Consider the following 23027-nt stretch of genomic DNA (forward strand, 5'->3'; position numbering starts at 1 on the left):
TGTTTGTCTCATTCATCCTGAAGGCCATCGCTGTGTTCATCAAGGATGTCGTCCTCTACGAGGTCGGGGAGGTGGACAACTGCTCCTCAGGCTCTGTAAGTTATTTGCCTACAACGCTGCTGCTGTTTGCTGTGGGTGTTTTGAGATTAACGACTCAGGGATTCTTGTTGTTGTCCTTGAACCCTAAAGAACTCCAACTCTGTGTGAAGCCCAGCAGGTGAACATGACACTGGTAGGCTAATTATCCTCATTGAACCGCCGTTAATGAGAGATCTCCTTGGCTCAAATGGGGATGAAAAGATGGATTTCTGTAGTGCGGATGTTTGACAACAGACAAGGAGGGAACTAAAGTGATTCTGTCAAATGACAACTTTAATTGTTGCAAGGACAAAATCAAATTATTGTTTAGATTAGTATCAACACATAAAATTCAAGCATTAGTACAAGACAATTCTCAATATCCTCTTTGACTATAAAAACATGAATTGAATGACTGTATGATTCAGTTTATTTACTGTTGTATCAGTAGATATTCTATTGCATTATTATTAGGAACTGTTCATGCCTGAGCCCGACTAAAACTGGACTTTTGAGGCCAATCAGCAAGACTTGATTACCATCCTCAGTACTCCAGGGGTCCCTAAAGTTCCTGGCCTACTGTGGTTTAATTTTGTTTGATAGTACGCAGCACTTAAGTACAATATCTACAGTACAAATAAGGAGCTAGAGCCAGAAGGTAATTAGCTTAGCATAAATACTAGCAGCAGGGAGGAAACAGCTTGGGTTCTGCTTGCCAAAAAATAGCATGCAGTTCTTTTCTATTAAATAGCATGCAATTCTTTTCTATTTGTGTATGGATTTAACAAGATATGTGTGAGCTTTAAATGTAATATTAGTAGGTATATTGATTGTTGGTGAAAACCAAGCTAGCTGTTTCCCCCTCGTTCCAGTCATAGTGCTATGCTAAGCTATGACTTCTAGCGAGGTCCTTAAGCAAAAGTTTGACATTTTTGGAAATATGCCCATTCGCTGTCTGAGCACCAATCAGCAAGACTTGATTACCATCCTCAGTACTCCAGGGGTCCCTAAAGTTCCTGGCCTACTGTGGTTTAATTTTGTTTGGGAGTACGCAGCACTTAAGTACAATATCTACAGTACAGACGTAACAAGGGCCCAACATATTACCTGACCTTGAGGATGTCTTGAACAGAGTCCCTATGACAAAATCTAGTTTTAAGACCCTAATTATTTTAATTTTGTGGTTGCATTATACTTATTTCTAATATGTGATTTAAATGTCAGCATTAACGCGTTAATCGCGATGCGATTAAGGGCCGAGCATAATGCTTTAAATTTTTTTAATCGTATTAATCGCATGCCGCCATTTATTAATTTATTTTCACTTCACTCGGCTTTGCGTCGTGCCTAACAGGCTACTATTTTGCCGTACTTCCTCGTAACACATCCTGCTGCTGCAGGAATAGCAACGCAGATTTCGGTGCCTCATTCTGGTGCCACTGATATGCCTGCACTTCTCTCTGATGCTCTGAAACAGACGTTACAGGCAACAGAAACAGTGCTGCACGTGACGCTAGTTAACACTACACTCAACAGCAGCTAATCCAGCTACCGTTAGCAAGTTAACACTACACTCAACAGCAGCTAACGTTAGCCTACCGCTAGCTAGTAGCTGGATTTAACACGGTTACAATGCTGACAGCTAACGCTAAACCGTGTAAAGTGTGTCTGTATTTCACTGTAGAGGATTCAACACCGGTATGTAACAATCTGCGGCTGCTGTTGTCGGAAAAACACAGATGGTGCGTTCAATGAAACTGGTAATTTACAGCCTTGTGATGCATTCAAAGTTGTTGTTAAATGCCCTTTTCCCATCTGGTGGTTGTTTTTGTCATTCAACAGCTATTTACTAGTGAAATAAGTTATTGTTATAGTAATTACATTATTATTAAACATTTAATTTTGACGATATGGCCGTTCTTTAATGTCGCCAACTGTTTAGTACCCTTCTTTTTTTAACTTTCTTAAAAAGTATCAGTTCAGGCACCGGTACTGTTTTAAAAGCGCCGTTTTAAAAGGTATCCAAACCAAACAATACCCAACCCTAATATTGACTCTAGATTCAAATGTGTGACTAGATTAAATATATAATAAACAAATACAATCTTAAAATCAAGTTCATAAAGTCATTTTCTTTGCATTCATTTGATTCCCAATCAAGATACACTGGTAAGAATTGCTTTCGATTGTTAATATGTACTTAAAAACTGTTCTGAAATGCAAAATAATAGAATTTTAATCATGTGATAAAACATGCGATTAATTGCGATTAACTATAGAAATTCAACGATTAATCGCGATTAAGAAAATGTAATCGTTTGACAGCCCTATTTTTTTTATTATTATTATCACCAAATAGCCAGATAGTATTCAAACTGCCCAGAAAGAGAAATAAATGGTGGGTTAATGTTGCAAGCTGTTGTACACAAGTCGTGAGCAATTGACAACAAAAACAAGAGAAGTACTGAATATTTAAATACGAGTCAACACTCAACCTGACTGGTCTCAAGGGGTGTTACCTCTCAAGCAGCAAAATACATAATATTATATTTAATATTTTAAAAAAGCAGAACTGAATTGTTTACCTGAAATACTACTAATCTAAGACAAAACTGTATTAAACAGTAGCTGAAGCTACCAGGCTAAAAAGCCATTTATGCAATTGGACTTAATTCAAACCACAATTTTTGGATGTCTTCCGCTCAACTTTCCACCAGCCCAACGCATACCACTGAACCACAGACCCACACAGGCCACAGAGGCCACAGTTAGGCCTGCGAACATGAGGTTTATGTTACGTTCTGTGGCCACACGACCAGAGGAGCCTCTAAGTGTATTTATTAGTGAGCTCACCGGCTGGCTCCATTGTGTTGACAGTAGCCAGCTGCTGTCATGGGTCGGCTGGAAAAGACATTACAGAGACAGGTTTGGTTTTACAGCGCTCATCATGACCCTAACATTACTTCCATTACTGACATACATACTGATCTCTTTGTGGAGAGTTTGTATTCGGGCCTGTCATGCTTTGCTCTCATCTGCACTGATGATGACTCAGGTGTGTGTGTGTGTGTGTGTGTGTGTGTGTGTGTGTGTGTGTGTGTGTGTGTGTGTGTGTGTGGGCTTGGTTCATTACCCTTCTTCTACAGTTGGATGTTTGATGTAGTGACCCATTAGATTAATTCATGATATAATCACTGTGGGGAGGCTTATAACAAATGAATTATTTAAGGTACCTGTGTGTTTGTGGCACCTTCACATGCCACTGATCATAGGAACAATTTGTACTGATTTGCACGCATTAGAACTAGCAGAAAGGTTCAGACAGCCCATATGGGTCTATTTTTTCCCCCTCAAGATGCCATGTGAGAATCAATTTATATAGGCGACCAAATCCCTGTCAGCTTCACTGCCAGCTGGTTTAATGAGCTCTATGAAATGTTACCTGCATGTAGAAGAAGCAGATCCCAGAAAAAAACTAAATTTATGATTTTATATTTGTAAATGGCCACTAGTAGTCCTATTTCATTCTAGGGCTGCAGCTATCGATTATTTTAGTAATCGAGTATTCTACCGATTATTCCATCGATTAATCGAGTAATCGGATAAGAAATACTTAGTAAGAAATACTTAGTAAACAGCAATAGTAAAGATTTATTATTGCTGTCTACTAAAAATGTTGCTTTTTTGAAAAAGCAACATTTTTTCATTTCCAAATTCCAAGTACATTTTTGGTGGCAGGCTTTGGTTTGCTTCGAGGATTTTTTGTAATCGAATTATTTGAGTTATTCGAGGGATCGTTTCAGCCCTATTTCATTCAACAGTTTCCTTCAACAAGCAAACTTTTGAGAGACAGCGCCAAGAGAAGTTTTTGCTACTTGGGTAAAAATAAATAAATACATTCCTTACCTGCTTTAGCAGATCCTCCTTATATCAGTAGTAGAAGGTATTTCACTAAAAGTAAAAATACCACCAAGACCTTTGCTCCCCATGTCACCAGTTGGATCCAGACATCACTTATAATCAGAGCCATGTTTACTGGTGGTATGCCAATATTATTGTAAAAGTCTTCTGGTATTTATTATTTGGTATATTAATATGCATTGTTTGTAATACAATTGTGAAGTGTATTCTTTTGTGTCTTGTGTCCATTGACAGGTTGGCTGCAAAGTAGTGATTGTGTTCTTCCAGTACTGTATTATGGCCAGTTTCTTCTGGCTGCTGGTGGAAGGCCTTTATCTTCACGCATTGTTGGCTGTTTCTTTCTTCTCTGAGAGGAAGTACTTCTGGGCTTACATTCTGATCGGCTGGGGTGAGAACGCCTTCCTTATATGCTTTCACACGTCTCTGCTGTCCTGGGGTGAGACCTCAGCTGAAGACGAAGTACAGGTTGTGACCCGTGCCGGTGGGATGCAATTACAACTTTGTTTTTCACTTTTATTTCTTTTTCTTTAATATCCCTAGGAGGTCCAACTATTTTCATCACAGCTTGGAGCATCACTAAAGCCTACTATAACGATGTGGGGTAAGAAAAACACCAGGAGACTGCCAGAGTCCAGTATACAATCTAGATCTGATTTGCTTTGATTTCATCTTGTACATGTTTCATTCTTTACCAGGTGCTGGGATATAATTGAGAAAACAGATGTATTCTGGTGGATCATTAAAACCCCTATTTTGGCATCAATCCTGGTAAGCTTACACGCTTTGAGCACTTTTTTTATCACTCAAATTCGATTACATTAACATTTATACTCCTTGAGGTGTTGACACTTAAGTCAGACTTTTAAAAGTAAAAGTAGTTTCCACTAAGAGAGAAAAAAAATCTTTCTCAGTTATCAGTCTATCTCAGACTTTCCTATCAGTTTAATATGCAGTACTCCATGTTTTCTTTAGTATTTCTACTAAAAAGTTGACAGGATAATCACCACCAATTATTTTTCTTGTCATCATCTACTTCATTTTTCAGCATCTCCATGGTGGCTTTTTCTTCCATTTCCATTTTGAACACATTATCAGCATCTACAGAAACATCTGTAGACAGAGATTGAAGAGAGGAATGTTTGTAGATGCACTTGGTGTGTCCCAAAAAGAAATAGTTTGGCATTTAAATGTGCTTCAAGTGTTACAGGATTAGTTAGACATTTTTGGAAATACTCTTATTTGCTTCTTTTTTTACCAAGATAATGTCAATACCTCTCCCAAATCTGTGTGTTAAATAAGGAGCTAGAGCCAGAAGGTAATTAGCTTAGCATAAATACTAGCAGCAGGGGGAAACAGCTTGGGTTCTGCTTGCCAAAAAATAGCATGCAGTTCTTTTCTATTAAATAGCATGCAATTCTTTTCTATTTGTGTATGGATTTAACAAGATATGTGTGAGCTTTAAATGTAATATTAGTAGGTATATTGATTGTTGGTGAAAACCAAGCTAGCTGTTTCCCCCTCGTTCCAGTCATAGTGCTATGCTAAGCTATGACTTCTAGCGAGGTCCTTAAGCAAAAGTTTGACATTTTTGGAAATATGCCCATTTGCTGTCTTGCGGCAAGTTATCAGAAGGTTGATACCACTCGTATCTCTGTACAGAAAATATGAAGCTACAGACTCCATCTGGTTAGCTTAGTTTAGCATAGCACAAAGACTGGAAACTGGGGGAAATGGCTTGCCTGGTTCTGTCCAAAGGTAGAAAACAATATGCCTATTATCACCTCTAAAGCTCACTATTTAACATGGTATATCTCTTTTATTTAGAGATACATTCAGAGGTGCTGGTGGGTGGATTTTGTTAGTTTAGGACAGAACCAGGTTTGCTGCTTGCCCCTATTTTAAGTCGTTGTGTAAAGCTAAGCTAACTGGCTGCTGGCTGTAGCTTCATATTGAGCATACAGACATTAAAGCCAAAAAGGTTGAACTACTATTTTAAAAAATCTCTCTCCTTGGCTTTGAAACACAGATTGAACCAGAAAATCAGACAGTGATCTGCATCGGCAGTTTGTTTGTGTGTTTGTATGCGTGTCACTGAGTGAGAAAACACTTTTAGAGAGGTGTTAAAAGGAGGGTTAAGATAAGTTCAACAAGCAGGACTCGAGAAGCTAGTAGAAGCTAGTAGATGTTAAGTGGTTAAAAGTAAAATTACTTACAGTAGATGAACTGCACCTCGGCCCAACATTTTAACACTGCTTTATTTAATGCTTTATTTTACGGGTCTCTATATTGAGTAGGACATTTCCTGAAAGAACTATTTACTTTTACTATGTCATTTTGTACTAATTATACGTACAATATGAGAATGTTTTTGAGTTTAATTAGTGATGTGCATTATCAGCTTTTCTATAGATTAATTTCTTTGAAAGAACGGCTTCATTCTACCCCAAGTAAATGTTCTCTCTTGATTTATTCATTATTGAAAGCTCTACTATTCTCCACATATGCTGAATTGTTTTCTTACCTGTTGTGATGGCCACAGCCGTGGCCTCAGAGCCATCTTAAAAAGTTGTAACCTTGTGCACTTTATTTCCTTTGGCTTACCTTTTCTTAGGATTTGCTCATATCATTTCTCAGACACATTATACATACATACTTTTGTTTCAAACATTTATTAATTACAAATAATTTACAGGACACTGGGGTTTGTTTCATATACAGTACATATACTTTATTTAGTTGACAGTACCAAGCTATCTTTTTGTAGCGCGCACATTTAGTTACTTTTGTATTGTCGGTTTCTTTCTTATAATGTTATTTCTTTTGAGCATTGGATTCCACGTTCAGAGGTCTTTCCATCCAGTCTGCTGGGCAAAAGTGTGGCTCCGGGAGGAAGAGCTGTTTTAATTGGACACTACCACTGCTCGCCGTGTCATGGGGGAGCTTTATTCTTTCTTTAGATACTTTTTTGCTTGATTAACATTATAATAAGTAATTCTGTTTTGGTTAATGTTAAGTGAGATTTATAGTTTCTAGAATGAGTGTTGGTTTTGTTTTGATTATTTGGAGTTTAATTAGTACTGTTTTATTGTACTTCAGTTACGTTCTGTTTAGTTGGCCTCTTTTATGGGCCCAGAACTTATCTTCATCATCATTTTTACTTTTTTGGGATAAAAAAAACCTCCTATTTTTAAAACTTACCTGTGACTCCATGTGCCTTACTGCTTGGTCCCTCACACCTGTAGACTGATTTTCTAATTGTTTTTATTGACAACTTTAGCAGAATGGCTCGAGGGATGGCATGAATGTCGGCAGCAAATGTTAGCATCCTAACATGCTTAAGTTTAGGAGAAGGTGAACATGGTAAACGTTTTACCTACTTAACATCAGCATCTTTTTTACAATGGCCTACTGTATAACTGCTAAACATGTCTCTAGGTTATGCCGGAAATTAATTTCAACTAATTGTACTGTTTAAACATTGTCTTAATTTCCCCCATAGTATATAAAAACTATACTAAACATCAGAGTTTTAAGAAGACAATATGGGATGCAGAAAACAGTCCCTCCTCTGCTGATGTCTTTCTTTGCTGATCTTTGCTTGGCAGCACACGCAGCAGGTTTAGTTGTGTTCTTTCACATCAGGATCAGCAGACTGGCTGTCAGATGCCTGTCTCTTTCTCTCTGCAGCAGCTCTGACTGATGTTTGTGAGTGCATCATGATGTCTTACCATTTCAGAGGTCCAACACAAACTAACAATTTAGAAATGCTAATTTTCCCACAGGGCAGCGCTACAATCCAATCAGAGTGAGATGAAATTCAGCATCAAGCTTCTGTTATGAGATGCGTTTCTCAAACAAAAGTTGTTTTTTTTCCATATAGGAATTTCATATTGGAAAACCTTTATATTTCTGATTGATATTTCATTACCCAGCAGCACTAAATCTCATTTACATTGTAAAATACCCCTATACTGTCTTCATATCTCCGCAGGTGAACTTTATTCTATTCATCTGCATTATACGAATACTTCGTCAGAAAATCAACTGCCCAGATATTGGAAGAAATGAGTCCAATCAGTATTCGTGAGTATATTTTAATACATAAAATATTTCATGCTGTAAATTGGTGTTATTCATTAGTTCAGATAAGTTGAAATATTATTGATCCCTGTGAGGACGTTGGGGAAAATCTACACCACTTTAACGGTTTCTGTTTTAGGCTGAATTTCACATTCAGTCCACATTCTGTGAAAGTTAGTTGTATTTACAAAAGTAAACATAGATTATCTCGAATAACCACAGAAAGCTGGGAGTAAGATACACATATGTCCTGTAAGTTCAACATTGGCTGTAAATATTTTTTCTGTTGCTCCTTTTAACTTTTTATGCTCAAAGCAATGCAGGGATGACCAATCCGTTTTTCTACTTCAGAAAAAGAAATTCATCGCCTGCCTTAGCATTTGGTACTCAGCACAGTAGCCTTCCCCTGGCAGCTGCTTTGCACAGAGATATAGAGCTCTGTGTTTAAGTGTTTTTTCCTGTGATGGAGAGCATCTCATAAGCCAGCCATAATGCATCAGCTATTTTCCCACTGACACTTTTAATGGTGTTTTTTTCCCATCTCTAGTCCTCAGAGCTGATATGTAAAATGAAAAGTACTCTGGAGTTGCATTTCATTATTGGCATATATAGAGACAGATTGAAAATTGGTTTCACCGGAGGGAGAAATTTGTTCTTTGCTTTGTCGTTTCAGGAGGCTGGCGAAATCAACCCTGCTTTTGATTCCTCTGTTTGGAATCAATTTTATCGTGTTCGCATTCATCCCAGAACAGGTGAAGACTGAGCTACGGCTGGTTTTTGACTTGATTCTGGGGTCATTTCAGGTATGATATCAACTTAGGAAGAAGTTATTGTAAAAACACTTATGCAGCGCAATTTTACAACTTTTACATTGTCAATGTCAATTTATTTATATAGCACGTTTAAAAACAACTGGGTTGACCAAAGTGCTTTACAAGGTAAAAACAACAATAAAACAATAATTGAATACAGATTACATCACAAAGAAAATAATAAACAAACAAGGGTAATAATATCCTTCCTTAGCTGGAAGGAAATGCCAGAGAAAAGAGATGTGTTGTTAACAGTGATTTGAAGTGCTCGGGAGTAGGAGCGGTTTTAATATGAAATGGTAAACTGTTCCACAAGTTAGGGGCGGCTACATTGAGGAATTTGATTTTGATGCCTTTCACGGAGGTCATCCACAACACATTATTCTTGAATTTCTAAATCTAAACTTCATTTAAGTAATGATATGGCGTTCTCTTAGCCCCGACCAAGTGTTTCTACCGAAGAAACCCTGGCAGAAAACCTTGGCAGGTCTCCAGGGGCTTCGCTGGCTGATTCAGTGGCAGTGTTACCGTTTTAAACCCCCGGTGTTATTTCAGTTCATCACATAATGAGGAATGATGGAGAGCGCAGCCAGACAGCACAGCTGCATTACAGACCACTTGGAAACCAAGGAAACCTTTCCAGCACATTCCTCCCATCATTCATCTCATTCATCTTTCTCATTATTACTGCAAACTAACCATTGTACAATATGCATTGTTTTTCCATTTATATCTCTTACGAATGCCACACGTTATCCTTCAATTAGGGAATAGTTGTAAAGACCAGATAAACAGATACAGTAAAACTGTAGATTGACACACCATTATTGCTCTCTTATCTGTGTTTTTTTTTCCATTTAGGGCTTTGTGGTCGCAGTTCTTTACTGCTTCCTCAACGGAGAGGTAGGAACCCCCCTCACAGTGATGTAAACACTGTTTGTATAAACACTCTGTGTTTTCCATGCAGAGAAGCCCACAGTGTTGATTCTCAGAAAATGTAGTTAATCTGAGGCTCCCTTGATGCACCACTTACATTCACACACAGTCCTGAAAGGTGGATGGAGCTGTGAGTATGAGTCACCAGTGCTGGTCGCCTCCCTTGGACCTCCTCGCAGCATATTTTCTGCACTCTGCCTGCAGGGCGGAAGGGCTGTAAAAAGCACAGCCTTTTTGGCAAGGAGCTATTGCTGATGTCTGCAGAGGCTCTCTGTGTTAGTTATGTTCCTAGTGCTGGGCCAGATTGAATCATATTGATGGGCTGGATGGCAAAGCTTGACATTATGCTGCCTGAATTTTAATCCAGTGCAATTTTCAAGTGTCCTTTGTTAAGTGTAAAACCTTGGAGATGTAGTGTTTATAAATTACTGGAGCCTCTAGAATGTATACAATCCTGGAGTCATTGTTCATTGTTTGTCACATATTGAGTCGCAACAAAACCACAATAAATGTAATATCGGAAGAAATTACAGTAATTTTCACGTACATGAAAACAAAACTAAACACAGGGCATTAAAATAACCAAAAAAACCAAGAAGGGCTTTTTTATTACCTCTACCTAAATCATATAAAACAATACATTCAGTTGCCAGTTTATTATGTACACCTATTATAGCTAAACCTAATACAGTGTAATGCAACAGTCTTGCAAAAAAGTCTGACTCTTTATGATATTCAATGTTTGTTCAAATTGAGAAACAAAGTTTTGTATTTTTGTAACCCTGTAAAACAGAAAAGTCGGGTTATTTCACGTAATAGGCGCAAACGCGGTAACCACGCTGTGGACAAGTTTCCCCTTGTTATCACTTGTGAAACCAACTCTCCATGGAGAAGAACAGTCTGATGCCCGGGCTGAGCAGACAGCAGCTGAGAGAGTTGTTGAAAGTCTAAAATGGCCAGCAGAAGAGTCAATAATCTATCCCTATGACCCTGCCCATGACTATCTAAAAGCCAAAAGGCAGATAAGCTGATCTCATGGTGAGATTCCAGCAAAAACTCCAGCAACAAAGTGAGAAACTGTCAACGTACTCAGACTTGACAAACTGTTGAGTGCAGTCCATTGTAAAGGAGGAATTGAAGTAGCTGACGTGAACTGCGCTCTGTGTCTTGACCTTGCTCCCCTGGCTGCGCAAATTCGAGCCTCCTTTAAGCTTCACTGAGCTGCTTCTTGACATGAGAGATGAAGAGGAGTTGATCCTTGAAATACACAGCGCAAAGGCCGGTGTTTCCTCAGCTATGGTTAAGCGTGCAGAGTGTGCTACGGCTTCAGTTGCTCCAGAAGCTGCCACCTCAGAGGATGATCCTTCGATAGAGAGTTTCAGGGAAGAATTTCAAGGGCTTAAGAGTGATGTTGCACATCTGTTTCCTGCCTCTGTAGCTGCATCAGAAGCGTTGACCAGTATCCATGTCACTGCTATCAGTGCTCGAGTTTAATGGCATTGTGGTTGGAGTAGCTGAGACCAGTGAAACAATTGTGCTTGTGTGTCCTGATCTGGCTATAAAAGGCGAGGATTCCATCGTGGTTGGCACAAACCCTTCTATAGCAAGGGGACTATTTCAATCCTGCAAAACACCAAGGGGCTAAAGTTGTTGCTAAGGTAATGCATAGTTTCAAGCTCACACAGCATAGCTATAATATAAGTTAGCCAGGCCTCTCTGCACCCTAGCTAGTTATGTGCTCTATCTGTTGTTACTGTAGACACCTCCTGACTCAATATTTATAGTAGTGTATTTTCAGTAAATGTTATGAGGTATGCCACATCATACTGTAAAATGACACGTACAACAAAACTACAGTAACTAGGTAAGTCATGTCCCGTATTAAGGTATTATTGTTCTAATCCATTGTAGGTCCAAGGAGAGATCAAGAGGAAGTGGCGGAGGTGGCACCTGCAGAGATACATGGGCTCGGACACCAAATACCAACATCCGTCCATCGGCAGCAGCAACAACTTCAGCACCCAGATCACTATGTTGACACGATGCAGCCCCAAAACACACCGCGCTTCATCCTCCTGTCACGACGACCTGTCTAGTATATGACTCTCACAAACGGTGATACAGACATACATGCTGTACAAAATACTCTCATGCCACACATTGGGCAGAAAAAGAAATATGCACTCCCTCATTAGCACATGCACTCTTGGAGGATGTGTTGCTTGAGTGTCATGTAGACAAAAGAAAGTGATGAGAAGACAGAAAAAAAATATACAAGAAAATAGTGTGACATCTTTTAAGCAGCTTTTAATCTCTATGCTTCTTGAAAATTGGTTTTAAAGTGCTCATATTATGCTCGTTTTAGGTTCATAATTGTATTTAAAGGTTATATTAGAATAGGTTTACATGGTTTAATTTTCAAAAAACACCATATTTTTGTTGTACTGCACATTGCTGCAGCTCCTCTTTTCACCCTGTGTGATGAGCTCTCTGTTTTAGCTACCGAGTGAGGCATTGCACTTCTGTTCCATCTTTGTTGGGAGTCGCACATGCGCAGTACCTCGGTAAGGACTACCAGAAGCAGAGTATGAGGGCGTGCATGTGTTACAAAGTGCCGCATGTTCGTCACGGAAGTAAAGGCTGGACTACAATAGAGCTGTTTGGAGCAGTTTGTGAACAGTTTTCTGTTGAAGATGGTAAGTCCCTTTGGGGTGGACTTTTTTACTTTGTAAACCTATAACGTGCACAAAAAAGATATATAACACTATAAAGGAAAAGGAGAAAGCCAAACAGCATAATATGAGCACTTTTAAGTTACAAAGATACAAGCGCATTTCTTCACTAGCACCACTTCTACACATTTGAATGAGAACCATTCACTATTTTGTATTTCATAATTCAGTGCACATGTACACGAAAATGTGTGAGTCATATCATTATGGATCATCTGGTCAATCGTTATTAAGTTCCCTGTGTGCTCAGACACCGGGCAATGCAAAATGTCACATATTAATGGGGTTAGGTCAGGGAATCTAAATGTGAACCGCTTCAGCAGCCCCACGATCTGATGTAATTATGCGCCGATTAAAAATCACTTAGTGGATTCCTGCAGCTCCAAATGAACAAGGCTGGTGCTAAGACAGCCATTAGAAGAAAAGGAGCTGATGTCTTTTAAACAAGAAATCACATTCTTTATATTGTTAGTGTGTGCAGCGACATCACAGGCAAAGAAAAGTACCAGGAATACATTATGGGTGTGAGTTTGAATGTGCATAGTGATGGAAAAAAGGTTTTAAGCATATTTTTAGGCAACCAAAAAGAACAAAACGGTGTGTAACATTTTTGTTTTCCTCATTGTGTTGGAAGAAAATGGCTGATAACCAGCAGGAACCGTTTTCCATGAATGCCAAACGGATGAGGCTTCAGACCGGGTGACCGGTGTGATGCTGATTCACAATGATGGGTTTGGAGTATAAATGCCCTTCTCTGCACTATCACTCTCACAAGAGACTGATTGCCCTTTGCCTTCCCTTTTGTCAGTACAGCCCTCCCTCTTGTTACATGTGATTCTCAGCCTGTGATAGTTTTTATTTATTTTTTATTTGAGGCACTGTGGCAGTTTTGTGCCAATCACTACAGAGTGCCTGTTGTCAGTGTTTTAAAGTGGCACTTTCAGATCTTTACCGGCAGTTGGCTGTTCTGAAGAGGAAATGCCTTTAAGCAATTCAGTCCTTGAATGTTTACATTTACTTTGAAGAAGTCATTTAACATTGTACAGACAAATATACAGTGCAAAGAAAATGAATTACTATGGATTGTTGTGCCATGCATATTGCATTGTGGCTACAATATTAGTAATAACATTGTTGTTTGTTCATGTTATTGCAACATGTGGGATTTAAAGCCTCGCCAGGAACATAAAATTCTCTTGTACGAGCTTGTTTATATAGCAGTCTGTGGCTCAATGCTAAGCATAACAGCTAAATAAACTACACTTAAAAATGTCCTCAGACTTGTAGAGAAGCTGTCTTGGTGCTGCTTTAGGTAGAGCCTCCATTGTGAAAAATATTTCCTGAATTCTCCATTGAGTTGTCGAGTTTAAGCTTCTCCCCTGAGGAGTTTAAACCTGACATGTCCATAAAGACTACGAGAGCCGGTATGTAAAGCAAAGCAAGGTGACGAGGATGACTGGTCCTTCGTCACAACAATGCTATCATTGTTCTTTTTAAGATTATAAGGTTAGATCTGAAAGTCACTTGCATGTTAATGCAAGAAGGAACATACAGAAGATCCAGCAAAAAAAAAAACATCATCTCAACCCGCCGCAGATTTAAAGGGTCAGACCGCTACAGAGCAACATGTGAAATTAAAGAACAACAAATGCTCATGTTGATCTTGGAAAAGGCCTTCATATAGTAGGATGCTTTGGTATTGACAAAAGATTAAAGGAATAGTACTACATGTTTGGAAATATTCACTTTCTGGTGAACACATGAGAAGATTGATGCCACTCTCAGATAGGAGAGCGATATCAATCTTCTCATTAAATTCTTGGCAAGAAAGCAAATAAGCGTTTAAAGACTCATCCCACATTGTTTGGTGCCTGTCTTCTGTCGTCAGTAAAGTTTAATGTAATTGTGTCAATTTGCTAATGTACCTCATAATGGTGAATGTAAATAGATTTGTACACACAGAAACAATACTAGTAAACAGTGTTTTCAAATGCAGTCACGGGTGTTACTATATCTTTATATATTATCTTTTAGTGTTTTGGTGACCTGGCATGGTTGTTTTGTATCAGTGAGATAATATTAAACAGTGATATTGAATCAACAATCATTCTAATGTGCACTTACAGTAAGTATTCAGTAGTGAAGTATGTGTAATATAGATGTGTTTATTTGGGAACTGGATTTTGTGTTGTGTATATTTAAGATGTAATAGTTGCAATGCAAGTAACACTGGTGCAATACATACTATTGTGAAGCTACAAATGTTCTGTATAAACTTAGGTTCACATTTGTGTACAAGGACACTTCATAGTTTTAAAATAATTGTATTGTTTATTATTATTAATTTTGTTGTACAGTGTGTATTGACTTGGCAGGGAATTTAACTTGCCATAAAACTTTGACATTGTTTCACTCAAATGTTAGGAATTGAATTATTTAAAAATATACAATATGGTGAAAGAAAAAGTAAAACTCCATGTCATGCTTCAATGCTACTTTAAGTGTGTATCTTTTGTCAAAATGGAATTAGCTTATCATTAGCAAGTCAAGACTTGCTGCACCATAAATAGCTGTGTGTTGTTAGCTTATTTTCATAAGTGCTCTCTGCTACTCAACAAGAGCATGACTTAAAGTTGATTCATTTTTTATTTTACTCCCAGAGATGCTCACTTAAGTTTCAGACTCAAGTTGTTCATGCAAATGTTCTAATCCCTTAAAAACTGAGGTCTTTTTCATTTAAAAGTTATATTATTTTATTCATATTTCACAGCCGAAGCCTCCTCAACTAGCACTCTGAAGATGACTTGATCAAGTGCCTGTGCCTTCAATACGCAAGAAGACAGATTGATGTTCCAGCTGATATATTAATGTGTAGTAACATCATCAGAAAGCAGCACATTACGTTCTTTTGGAAACAATGTGTTTTGTAACAGACAGCTCAAAGTGTTCGAAACACTCTACAACTCAGAGGAATTATAAATGACTGTACTTTTTCACTTCATTGTGCTGCTACAGGTCACAGTGCCATGGAAAGACAAAAGTGTCTGAAGAGGGGTTCAGATCTCAGCTCAAAGCCAGTATTACCTTAATTTACATAAATTCAGTCCGAAATCAATGATGGAAATTACATTTATTTACATATTTTAAGGTAGGCTACTATTTGTTTTGTGCTACTTTATACTTTAAATCCATTTCAGGGGGACATATTGTACATTTTACTACTACTACTAAACTTATATGAGGGGTGTACAGTACCTCTTCCTTTAAAATCATAAAAATGATGATTGCTACAGTTGAAACTACTCATAGTTTGACTTGCAACAACAACATTTAAACAACATTGACCCACTATTGCAACAATAATTTAAAGGTACAATGTGAAATGTAAAACAAACATGCCCACTACTAAAATTCCAAACACAGGATTAGACTGAATTTGAATTCCACATTAACTGACATGTCTTGTTTTAGGGGGAAACACTAGACAACTCTTAAGTTATAAATGTTCTGATGCTGCCGAGGACACACAGCAGTAAACAGCCTGCTATCCAGCTATACAATCGGAATTAGACAAAATGTGAATTTTTTATCTGTAGGTCAAACTATATATGTGAATATATCTCTAATTTATGGTCAAAGTTAATGATTAGGCCTTTAACTCTGTAATAAGTGCCATCCTTCAGATACCTGTTAATACATGTTACTGCTTTGCTAGATTTACTTCAACAAAATGAAAGACTTTTGCTTACAATGGCGTATGTTTACTTTGTGGTGGTTTAATTTATACCTTTAATGAAGTTAAGTACTGGAGCACACTTTTGACATACAGTACTTAAGTATTTCCATTTTTATTTGCTATTTAACACTTTTCAGGGACATAATGTACTTTTTACTCTTGTTTTTTTACTTTGCGGATCACTACAACAAAAACACAATAACAGTTTATTAAATATGATGCATTGTTAGGGATTAAACTAAAACAGTAACAAAGTTGTTAAATCTGCTCCCTCTCAACCAGCCACAACATTAAAATGCTGCATAAACACCAGTAATACGAATTCACTAATGGACAATTTTGCATAATGAGTAGTACTTTTATTTTTGACACTTTAAGCACGTTTCGCTGGTCATACTAAAGTAGAATTTTGAATGCAGGACGTTTACTTAGAATACTTTATATTGTGGTATTTCTACTTTTAGATCTCAGTACTTCTTTGTCCGTTGGGTAAAAGGATCTCAATCATTCTTCCACCAGTCAGAAATCAAAGCAGCTCTCACTCCAATTGCACTTTGGTTACAATATTTGACAGGTACGACTGGCCCGCTGAGTTTGCTTTGGTGTAATGAAACTCCAACTATTTGAGTTAATCCGTCTGTTGTCCTTCGGGTTTATTGGATTACTCGCTGCCTTTGAGCGCAGCAGACCTCTGGCTATGTTCTGCACCATGAAGAAGAGCCAACTCAGCCAAGACCAAACACTGTGCCGTAAAAAAGATTAAACACACCTTGCCTTGCCTGGTTTCACAGATCTGCAGCTCCTGTGTCTAATGTTTAATTAGCTCTGTCCATGAAGTGGAAACGAGAATGCACATAGACGATTAACTGAACTCTGATGATTGTGAATAGAGGGATATTTAGGGTTGGAGGTTGCAGGATATTAAAAACATCAACCCTGAGGCCAATGCGTTGAAATATGCTGATCAGAAAGATACAAATGTACTTTATTGTTGTCTATGATCCATTTTTTTCCTGTATTTATAAACCTTGTAGTATATCATATAGCTTAAAATGTATCTTTTAGAGTCTCACTGTTAGAATACATAAATTAGGCAGTGGGCAGCAGACAAGAGAGAAGATGGATGAAGTTATTTTCAGATTCCCAGTGACTCTTAAAATGTGAGACAGGTGTCTTGCCTTTAAGCATCTTTTAAAGGTCCTATGACGTGCTGCTTTTTGGATGCTTTTATATAGGCCTTAGTGGTCCCCTAATACTGTATCTGAAGTCTCTTTCCCGAAATTCAGCCTTGGTGCAGAATTACAGCCTCTAGAGCCAGTCCCACAATGAGCTTTACTTCCTTCCTATGTAGAGGTCTGATCGGGCCGAATTTTTCCGTCCGAACCCGGCCCGCGTCCGACAGGCATTAAGATATTTATGTCCGAGCCCGACACAGTCATACTAATGACACACGTACGTTTGTTTGTGTGGAAAGCTTTTATTAAGCAACTATAGGAAGGCATTCGGAAATGTCAGATGAGCGCATCAGCGCACACGGGGGAACAAGTGCACGCTAATAAGCTGTTTAATTTAAAATGTTCAATGTGTTAACCTTTCCTGCTTGCTTCGATTCCGACTGTGATCAGAAAACCAGGGGAGACTCGTTACCTCCAGGGCCAACGTTACATAACGTCGGGGTTAAAATCCTGTTTCTGGCGAGCAAATGAATGAACTTGGCTTTCAGTCTGGGGTTTATCTCGGACACCGCACACACTGTGTACAAAACTTAAACTTATTCCACCAACTCTGCTCCGGTCACATCTACACGTCTGCTTCGTCTTTCTCTGTCTCTCTTCTGCCCACTTTACACACGCACTGAGCTCTCTTAAAGGAGCCGCAGCACCATTTTACAACAAATGCCTTATCCCGCTGATGTGACCGAGCCCGACCCGAACCCGACCATAATTTCTAAATATCTATCTGTATCCATGCTTTATTAGGATGTGCCATTACTGTGTCTGTAGCTTTACATGCTATTGAGGAGGAGAGAGGGGGGGCAAAGTGGAGGGTGGGGGTGTGGCCTTGACCAACTGCCATGCTTCGCTTGTTTTCAAGCTATGATGTCTCTCTCTTTCTCATGAGTGGGCCAAATTCTCTGGGCGGGCAAAGCAGAGAAAGGGGAGGTAACCTTGCTCCTTATGACGTCATAAGGAGGACATTCCAGATCAGCCCATCTGAGCTTTCATTTTCTCAAAGGCAGAGCAGGATACCCAGAGCTTGGTTTACATCTATCGCCATTTCTAGCCACTGGGGGACCATAGGCAGGCTGGGGGAACTCACATTAATGTTAAAAAACTTCATAAAGTGAAATTTTCATGCCATGGGACCTTTAATATTGAGCAAACAAGTGAGCTCTGTCCAATCGGAGAGGCGCCTTTCATTACCTCTGACTGACTGACTCCTGATTTAAAGAGAAGCTGCCTGATCTGATCTGATCTGATCACAGATTGATCCCCGATCGGCCCGGGGATCATCCTGATAAACATCTGAGGTTTGCCCACTTTTCAGAGGCAGAGCTGGAGGAATACGCCACTGATTTCATGACCTGTGGTCGGGATTGGCTCCAGTATTAATTCACATCAGTGACTACTTGAAAGAATGGATGAAAGCTTGACTTGCTTCTCTTCTACAGGACTTACGGTGAAGATGTCTTACTCGGCTTTGATCTTTTCAGTTGCATATAACAGAGAATGTAAAGACAAACTGTAGTACCTTGAACTTTGTGAACATTTCACACATTAGCATGCCGAGCAAGTTTTTGATAATATAATAACGTGTCCAAACTGCGTAACTGAAAGCAGAATAATAGCTTGAAAATATTTACAGTGGAAAAACAATGTAGACATTTGCTCTCCTGCTACCAAATGAATGAAATAATTTGTTGCGTTGTGTAACATCTCAAGCCTGCCCATTTTTATTGTAACTTAAATGTGAAGACATTAAAGCTGCAATAATCAATATTTATATTATATATAACGGAGCGTTTTAGCGTCTTTCAGCTCATTGTTTTGGTTTTAAGGCCCACAGCTTTACTGTTTTGGTTCAGTGGAGCATTTAGCAGCTGAAGAGACAGATATTTCTCTCAGGAGTTAGTGGCGACCAAAAACAGAGCAAAAAAAAAAAGAGTGAACTTTGGACTTATATTTACCAGGTGGACACAAACACGACTGCAAATGAATGCTAATGTTACTACGAGTCTGCTGGGTGTGTAAATAAGCCACTGTTTGCTAACATGTTCACCATAACAAATCTATATGGTGTCATGGCACTTGTGTTTTTAGCTTGTTCTGCTACTGCCAACTGAACAAAAAAGATTTTTTTTTAATCAACTGACAGATTTAAAGAGACGTTATTTTCCCCTTCAGTTCCATGGTTGCAATGTTGCATTGTTGTTACTCCGCTCTTTCATCTTGATTTGGAACACTAGTCATTGTTAATGCACACCACAGTTTGTTAGAAAGCCATTCTTCTAACATATGCACTTACATTCAGTATGTAAAGTGATCCATCATTGCCAACACACACTATGGAAGAAACTGTTAGAAACACTCTGTGATTCATGTTTAACCGAGGTGTAAACAAGCTTGGGAAAATTATTCCACACATTTATACAATGACAGGATGCTTGATCTCACTTTTGACATTAATGCATAATTCAGTTTGGGGAAAAAATGACTCATGTAGTATTTAAAGCATGCCCAGTTGTCTGGGTGAAGTGATTGCATTGTATTTTGGTCTGGGCTGGTTTGGCTGCATGAGTTATCACATGAGGTTGGGGAGCTGGTAGTGTGTATTGTACAGAAGCAATTAGACCCATGCTGTGTGTATGGCAGAGGCTTTTTTACAGCACAGTATACGTATGTGCCCAATGTAATGTGTCACAGTTAATATAATTGATACAACTCTGATATAGTGAATCCACTTTGATTCCATTGAATTTCACAGAGTAATAAAATGATGATGCAAACAGACTTGTGTATATAATAACATTGACTTTGCTTTTATCCAATATGTAATGTTCCTGTGCTGCAGCTTTTAAGATAGCTTTCAAAGAAACGGTTAATGTTGGACTAGCACAGTACATTTCATGTTATCTCTATGTTCTCTGAATTCCATAAGATGGTGGGGTGTGGGGTGTGTGTGTGTGGGGGGGACTTGTAGGAAAGGAAAGGAAGTATTTTTTTTAAAGATAGATTGAGGTTTGACAGTAAACATCAGAACAGGCAAATGAAACAGCACAGCTCAGCAGGAAATGTGTGAAAAGAGCTTTGCTGAAATAAAAGTCTTGGAATTTATTATACAAACAGGTACAAAATATCAACAAGTATCATAGACATTGCAAAACTAAATTCTTTCATATTTTACCCTTTCATATATATGTGTATATATATATTTATATATATATATATATATATATATATATATATATATATATATATATGTGTATATATGTGTATATATATATATATATATATGTGTATATATATATATATATATTTATATATATATGTGTGTATTCTGTTTTACTGTTTATGTGTAGCATTGACCAACTGAAACAAATGAAAATTAATTGAATCCCCAATCCACCAATCTCTAGCATATTTAGAGAAAAAACAAAGATCATCAAAATCCAAACCATTAGTCCACTTTATAAGGTTTTGATTGTAAATAATGTAAAAAGCTATTAATCCCAACAATCGTGTGATATGACCAAAAGCTCCAGAACAGGTAAATGGATGATACTGTAATGAGATCTCTTTATATCCATTATTCTCACAACTCGAGAAAAACCTTTGTACTGTTGAGAGATGGCTCAAGAAAGCAGGAGACTCATGTAAGTAAAGTTTATAATTTCAATTGTCTTTGGTTTGAACATCTTTGATGTTCCCTGCTCACGGGTTCACTGGTTGTTGAACATCCTAATATTGCGACATGCTGTATAGCCTTTAGGTCCTGAGTACCAGCCCAGGAATCAACACATCAAAGCTGGTGGTGTGAATGAAAAAGTGTAGCCATTATTTCTGCAACACTTATGAAAGCACACAATTGGAAGCTAAAAAGTGCAAGAATGCCGAACTGTAAAGGTTTCTGGATGTAAAAATAAGTTTTTCTTTTCAATGTGAAACTCATGAATCCATATTTATGACAATTAAAGGACTTAAAGCTGCTATATAATATATATATATATTTTTTTTTTTTATATTAACGATCACTACAAAATCACTAAATATGTAAGGGGTCTTACAATCCCACAAAGAATTATCACTTAACTCACTGTCAGCTAGTTAGTGTCTTTTAACTAATTGTTTTGGCACTAAAGAGTGAGATATTTCCCTCGGGTGGAGAGAAAAATAGAGCTAAAAGGGAGTGAATATTGGATGTAAATTCGTGTGGCCATAAACACGACTCCAAATAAATCTTTTTTTGCCATATCAATGTAAACAGTGATAATAGGCTATGTCATCTGTGTTTACAGGTTGTTTCCAAAATGGCCAAACAATTACTAAAGGCTTTAATGTTATCTGTCTGACCACCCAGAATAATCAGTTATAATTTTTTCTGGTTCATAAATTATTATTTTTATACATGATGTGGATACCTGTGTCTGAAATAAAGTCAAAGTGAAATTGAAATATACCCACTGCTGTCTAAGCAGAGAGAGAACAATCTAAATAGCCTATGATACATTTTATATTTTTTATATGGGAGACCTCCACAGAGAGACTCATGGCACTGGGAAATTGGAGATAAATAATGTGATTGAAATGAATGGAAAACGCTAAAGTGTAGGTCGCCGACATGTGGCATGGGCACTGAACCTGAGACAAACATTAAATAGATATGAGTACCACAGTGACTCACCTTGATTAAATCTACCACGGCTCAAAGTAATTTCTTACAGCCTTGGAGCTCTACAAAAGACTTCCTGTCATCACATTCAAATATCAGAGAAGAGGTTTAATCTTTTGAATGTTGAAGGCTGTTTCAGTGGGCTTTTGCTGCAGCCACATGTATATTCAGGTTAACCATAGAGCAATGGTTCCAATCCCAACCTTTTAAAAAACTATATTAAATGTATAAAGTAGATATTACAATAATGTTTTCATACAATTTAACAGTCAATGTTTAGGTTGGTTTAGTCAAGCTGTGGCAGAAGCTATGCTTCAGTCATTTATCCATTACTCTAAGCATTTATTATTTTTGTTTTTAACTATTTTAACTGTTTATTCATTAATTTAGCTAACCAATACTAGCTAACAATTAAATGTTAACTTTTAGCTATTTTACTGTTCCATTACTACTTTTAGCTAAGAGTCTTCTTAATCATCTCTAATACTGTTTCAGCTAACTATTTCAGCCATGTATCCATTAATCTATCCATTTATTAGCCTATTTTTGTAGCTAATACTATACACCAATACATAGGCCTACATAGCTAGTTAATAGCTAGCTGGGTTAAACATTTTAGTTAATTCACTGTTCCATTATTCTTAGCTAACTGTTTCAGCTAACTCAACCATCTAACCATTACATTTAGCTAATCCATCCATTAGCATTCTCAACCGCTCCTATTTCACCCATTTATCCGTTACATTGAGCTAATTATTTGAACTCTTTATTCATTATTGTTAGCTATATATTTTGACATTTTATTCATTACTTTTAGCTTGCTTGCTAACCAGTTTTCAGGCA

The 23027-nt window shown here is 37.8% G+C and overlaps 1 protein-coding gene across 2 annotated transcripts in view; it reads left to right on the forward strand.

Annotated features, from left to right (window-relative positions):
* The window catches only part of vipr1b (vasoactive intestinal peptide receptor 1b), a 49319-nt gene extending 33726 nt beyond the window's left edge, over positions 1-15593 (forward strand). Inside the window, exons 6-13 of one of the 2 annotated variants that reach the window (XR_013503845.1) lie at positions 1-95; positions 4234-4387; positions 4540-4600; positions 4695-4767; positions 7991-8082; positions 8753-8882; positions 9753-11485; positions 11739-11826. The exon at positions 1-95 is cut by the window's left edge and continues 38 nt beyond it. Coding sequence is in view for 1 of the 2 variants with exons in the window: in XM_078280991.1 (XP_078137117.1) it covers positions 1-95; positions 4234-4387; positions 4540-4600; positions 4695-4767; positions 7991-8082; positions 8753-8882; positions 9753-9794; positions 11739-11930 (839 nt within the window). In the remaining variant the exon portion in view is untranslated. Of the gene's footprint in view, positions 96-4233; positions 4388-4539; positions 4601-4694; positions 4768-7990; positions 8083-8752; positions 8883-9752; positions 11486-11738 lie in introns of both variants that reach the window. The other variant, XM_078280991.1, reaches the window with a different exon arrangement.
* The last annotated feature ends 7434 nt before the right edge of the window (positions 15594-23027 follow it).

The sequence above is a fragment of the Sander vitreus genome, chromosome 22 (assembly GCF_031162955.1).
Source record: "Sander vitreus isolate 19-12246 chromosome 22, sanVit1, whole genome shotgun sequence".
Lineage (NCBI taxonomy): Eukaryota > Metazoa > Chordata > Actinopteri > Perciformes > Percidae > Sander > Sander vitreus.